Consider the following 5,819-nt stretch of genomic DNA (forward strand, 5'->3'; position numbering starts at 1 on the left):
GGTGTTATCTTTTTTTTTTTTTTTACTGTTGCCTCCCTTGCGTAGAGGAAGATAGGAGACAACCTTGAAGTGGTGGTTGCCACGTCAACTCATTTCAGGCCAACTAAATGACACGTGACCATTTCTTCCACACCTCACATGTACAATAAGTTTAACGCTATCTATTTTAACACCGTTAAACGGATAGGACTGAATTGATACAAATTTGAAAACGTAGGGACCAAATGTCTACATTTTTAAAACTAGGTACTAAACTGAAAATTACCTCCTAACATGGGGACGAAGTAAGCATTTAAGCCTAAAAGAAATATGGGTTAAGCCTAAAATACAAATAAGAAATAATAACAAACTAATTAAAGATAAAAGATAAAGATACAATATCTATATAAGATATCTACAAATCACAAAATCATAATCAAGACATATTGTTAACACCATTGATCAAGAGAGAGTCTTACAGAAGACGTAGATGATACATGTGATAGAACAATACTCACATGCATGAGAAAACACACAAACTAAGAAAAAAAGTATAAACGAACTTACTCTTTTGCAAGAACTTATCGGATAGACTTGAAGACATTGTCTCAATGATCACTTAGACACTATTTGATCTTGAAATTGATGAACAAAAGATGAGAAGACTTGAAAAGATGGTATAGAATCCTTAGAAAAAGAGTTTTAAAGAGATAATATTCTTCTAGATAATAAAACTCATTATTTGAAATTCTATTTATACATTTGAATTTTTGATATTAAAATACGCGAAATCATCTTATCACATTTAATACATTATTTTCTAAATTCTTTATTACATCACATTAAACATTATCAAATACTTCTAAAAGAAACAAAAATAACGAATATTTTCTTTTAAATTTAAATTAAAACTTATATATAAATTAAAAATTAAATTTTACAAATGAAGTCATTTATACAAATGAAGTCATTTATACATTGTTCTAACTTTTTAAAAATAATTTTACTTTTCATTTTTACCAAATAAAGTTAACAATTTCGAATTATTTTAATGTTTTTAATAATATATCAATTTAGATTTCTAAGGATATACCGAATAATAGAAAACTTTATAAATGTAAGAATTAATTCATATAAAATTTTCAGAACCTTAAATAAAATTATGAATCATAAAAGAAAAAATAGTTTTTTTTTTATTTAATTACAGTTTAGCTAAAACATTATTATAATATTAAAACATTTATATTATAAAAATATATCTAAATCATAAATTTAAGACCAAAATTTTAGAATAATTTTACGAGCGTTCAATTTGGTAATTATAGCAGAAAATTTAAAGTGAAAACTGAAATTTGACCATAAAAATAAAATAATATATTTTTTATGAAGATTTCAAGTTAATTAATATGTTAGAGTTGTAGAAGAAAATTTTTTGTTTTTCGATTTTCAGTCATAAATGTGGGACCAGTTAGCAAAGTCATGATTTTGAAGATGGAATGACGAAAGTACCCTTTAATTCGATGTTTTGTATGTAAAATATATTTCTGAAGATTAGAGACAGACACAAAGTGTTGCACGTTTTTGCTTTCCAAGTTGTGACTCTCTCTACCTACAGCAACCGTTTTCGCTTGCCGGAAACAGACATTGATCTCTCTCTCCGCCGATCCCTCCGCCATGAGTTCCACCGAGATCCTCCACATACAGCCCCAGGAGCTTCAGTTCCCCTGTGAGCCTGTTCAGAATCAATAAAAAAATTTAACTTTCCTCTGCAAATTAAACCTTTTTCTTTTCCTTTGGTTTCTGCCTCTGGGTCTTCTTCTAATTTTTCTTTTTTAATTTTCTGCGTTTTGGGTTTGTGAAAATAGTTGAATTGAGGAAGCAGATCTCATGCTCTTTACAGTTGTCTAACAAGACAGACAACTATGTGGCTTTCAAGGTTCCAGTTTTACTCAGTCTTCCTTTTCTGACTTACTTCTGATGTTTACTTTTTTTTTTTAATTAATTTATATCTATTTTAAGGGTAGTATTTTTCTTTTCTTTTTAATTTTGTGTTGTGGAGAGTTTTAATTTTGATTTGGGGTGAAATTCGTGGTTTTGCAGGTTAAGACGACAAATCCTAAGAAATACTGTGTTAGACCTAACACTGGAGTTGTGATGCCTAGGTCTACATGTGATGTCATAGGTTTCTTTTTCTCACTCTGTCTTCCCTTGCTCCTTTTCAGTCTCCTCCCTCTTCCACATAAAAGCACAATTGCATACTAAGACAATCTTCCTTTGCTTGATTTGGTCTGCCACTTGGTTATTTATGTTTAACTATTTTAAATTTGTAATTTTGTTGGTTAAGTTTTGCTATACCCTATTGATTTATTGATTTTTGTTTGTTTTTTCTTTTCATATTTCTGTGCCATTTTATTTTGAATAAACAATATTTGCACTGACAATGCGAACCAATCACTAATTCCATGGTATGCTTGTTTGACTTTCATAATAACTTTCTTGAAAATCATATCAATGATGATTTGAACTGATCAATAGTATAAAATCTTTTACAGTGTTGAATCCACACTGTTTAGTAACTATTCTATGTATTGACTGTTAGTGTCTTATGTTTTCAGTAACAATGCAAGCTCAAAAGGAGGCACCTCCAGAGATGCAATGCAAGGATAAGTTTCTTCTTCAGAGTGTAGTTGCAAGCCCTGGTGCAACCACAAAAGATATCACTCCAGAAATGGTATCCATTTGACAAATTACACTCCTTTTCTTGATAGAATAACTACATGTGTGTGACATGGTGCTTAATTTGATGGTTTTCTTGTGTTCATTTATATAGTTCAATAAAGAATCTGGTCATGATGTTGAAGAGTGCAAGTTGAGAGTTGTTTATGTTGCTCCTCCTCAACCACCATCCCCTGTTAGAGAAGGATCTGATGAAGATTCGTCACCTCGAGCATCTGTGTCTGAAAATGGGCATTCAAATGCTTTGGACTTTAATGCGGTATGTAACCAGTGGATTTGCTTATATTTTCAAACAATTTTTCATCTTTTTGGTTAACTAATTGTTGTGGCCATTTTCGGTAGGCTTCAAAAGCTTTCAATGAGCGGGGTGAGCATCAGGACACTTCTTTTGAGGTAACATGCAATCATAATTTTCTTCTTCAATTACAAAGAAAAGTGGTTAACATCATAATTTCTATCATTCTGTTGTGGGGCACATAATATTTTTTAATTTGGGAGAAGCTAATGCTTTTTGTTGCCTGTTACCCCAACCCAAACGTGCCTGCAATAACATCTCCTTTTGATCACGAACCAGAAGGACCAATTTGCATGCTATTGTAGAAATATGTCATCAAATATAATGATAACTCTAATGTAGTTTTTAGATGTTGGAAGTACCTTTCTAATGTTTTTAAATATATGAGCTCTGGTGTCTATGCATTGGTTTATTATTTATATCCCGGTTTTGACCTTTTAATAGTAAGTTTTTTCATAGCCTGGTGGTGCTGTAATTTTCTCTGGGTTTCTAAATTCTCCTCATGATAAACTTTTTGAAGTGGATTGATTCAAGTCATTTATTTTCTTTGATAACCATATTATTATTGAAGAAGTTATCTTAATTGTCTCAAAGAAGAGCTTTGGATATATATGAATAAAAGAAAACCGGTTTTCATTTTGAACTTCGTTTGTTTCAGGCAAGAACTCATATTTCAAAGGTAACTGAGGAGAGGAATTATGTTATTGAGCAAAACAAAAGACTTCAGCAAGAACTGGTATGGAATTCATTCTGAAAATACATCTAAATGTATTACAGCCTGTATATACATGTATTATGTTGAATGTTTCTATTCCCTTTAGATGATGATGATCTTGGTGGTATCCTATGATGGCACATCGTTTCAATGCTTCTAATTGTTTTCTTTTGCTATGTTATTCAATTATTAGGATGAACTAAATTCAATATCCATCTCAGTGTCTCTGAATTTACGATTCGGGAAAGATTAGTTAATCTTAGCCATGTGTTCATGAATCCAAGCGTGTCAGAATATTTCAAAATCCTTGTCTGATTTTGAGTGACTAATGATCGGGAAAATGGAAGCATGGGAACCAAAAGGAACATGTTCCATTTCCTGTTTCTAAACTAATTTCGTTTTCATCAAAATAAATAGAAAACTCTGTATAACTGATCGAAAATATGCTACTGTGTTATTCTTCAAAGCTTCTGGTTCAGTTTCTTGTTAGGCTTAGTTCTATTATTCATTATGCTAAACTGAGTATATCAGCATGGTTGTTGGATAGTTTCAAAATCAACCCTGAAAAATTAATGAACATCCTTAAATAATCCACCTCCGTAATCAATCTCCTCACATTTTGCTTTTAGTTTTCTATGCCTAACTATTTTATCACCTTCCATAGAAATAGAAAGGAGAATTATTTATATGACTTGTTGTATTCCTATAGATGACTCTTCCCATTGAAATCATAGTATTAAGAAGTAAATTTTAAGTCTAACTTAAATTTATAAAACCGGCTTGTAAAATGAAGTTTGTATTCACTTATATGCTATGAAATCGCATTATCTCTTGTCGATTTGAGATCTGCAATATATAGCAAGAAGGAAGACTTATTCATTGCATAATATGTTTTGAATCTTTTGATTGCTAAGAAACCATGATGCCTGTTAGGTCATATACGTTCTTGATTCTATCTATATTCTTCTCTTCTGAACACTGCAGAGTTCAGATTCTTTATCACTTTTATGCTTGTATTATTAGTAGTGCAGTCAAGTTGTAGTCATCACTTGGCATGATGGTTAAATGTTTGATGAAGTCAATAATGACATCATAGAACAATTATCTACATTTTATATAATCATGAAAAAACTATGAACTGGTTTGGAATGTTCCATGGCAGGAGCTTTTGAGGCGCCAAACCGGCAGTCGGCGCAGCGGCGGTGGCATACCATTCATGTACGTAGTTGTTGTTGGCATCATTGGCATCATTCTGGGTTTCCTGTTGAAGAGGACGTGACCTGAGTGATTAGTAGCAATGAGATCAATTGTAGAAAGCAACAAGAAATATGTGAAATGTGGAAAAACCAAACCAAAAATTGTTGTCTTATTGTCGTGCATTGCTCCTACAAATTTGGAATGTGTGGTCAAAAGTAGGTACTTGTTCTGAGCCATAGCAATCATAGACAGTGAACAGAGTTGTATCATGGGAAGTGTAATTGGTATCTGATATGCTACATGTGATTAATTCTTTAGCACCATCATAGTGTCCAATATTTTGAACATAAAAAGTCTTCATGGTAACACAAAATCATTCTTTACAAGCTTCTTGAAAATGAAAATTTATTTTGTATTTTTGTTAAAATTTTTATTATTTATCACATTAGTTTATATAGTAAGAGTAATGTGATACTTTTAATGCAGTATAATAATTTATTTTAGCATGAGAAAAACACTTTTTTTGTTTCAAATTCTTATATGTAAGATTTTCTCTAGTATTAAACATTTCTTTTATTGTGTCCTTTTTTCTTTTTAGTTAATTTATCTTCTTTAGTAAGTCTTTTTATATCGTTGTGGTAAAAAACCGATATTTTTTGACACAAAATTTGGAACTGGTTATCCAAATCTTTATGTACATTTTAAATACAAGATATAACTTCAAGCTTTAAGGAGATTATTTTGCTTCTCCATAAAGTTATAAAAATGACATTTTGCTAAAATGTTCTTCAAATGGATTTGTTAATGAAATAAGTGTCATGTGCTCATTCTCTCTTTTAAAGTATATATAATTTAGTTGTTCCAACTTTTAAATTCAATTATGTTTTTCTACTTCTA

At 30.8% G+C, this 5,819-nt stretch overlaps 1 protein-coding gene across 1 annotated transcript; it reads left to right on the forward strand.

Annotated features, from left to right (window-relative positions):
- Nucleotides 1-1,538: 1,538 nt before the first annotated feature.
- PVA12 (plant VAP homolog 12) lies at nucleotides 1,539-5,245 on the forward strand. Its single transcript, XM_047304401.2, has 8 exons — nucleotides 1,539-1,705; nucleotides 1,845-1,915; nucleotides 2,080-2,161; nucleotides 2,595-2,710; nucleotides 2,810-2,974; nucleotides 3,058-3,108; nucleotides 3,669-3,746; nucleotides 4,888-5,245. The coding sequence occupies exons 1-8, from the start codon at nucleotides 1,654-1,656 to the stop codon at nucleotides 5,002-5,004; spliced, it is 732 nt and encodes a 243-aa protein (XP_047160357.1). The 5' UTR covers nucleotides 1,539-1,653; the 3' UTR covers nucleotides 5,005-5,245.
- The last annotated feature ends 574 nt before the right edge of the window (nucleotides 5,246-5,819 follow it).

This window comes from Vigna umbellata, chromosome 11 (assembly GCF_029865625.1).
Source record: "Vigna umbellata cultivar VRB3 chromosome 11, Vumbellata_1.0, whole genome shotgun sequence".
Lineage (NCBI taxonomy): Eukaryota > Viridiplantae > Streptophyta > Magnoliopsida > Fabales > Fabaceae > Vigna > Vigna umbellata.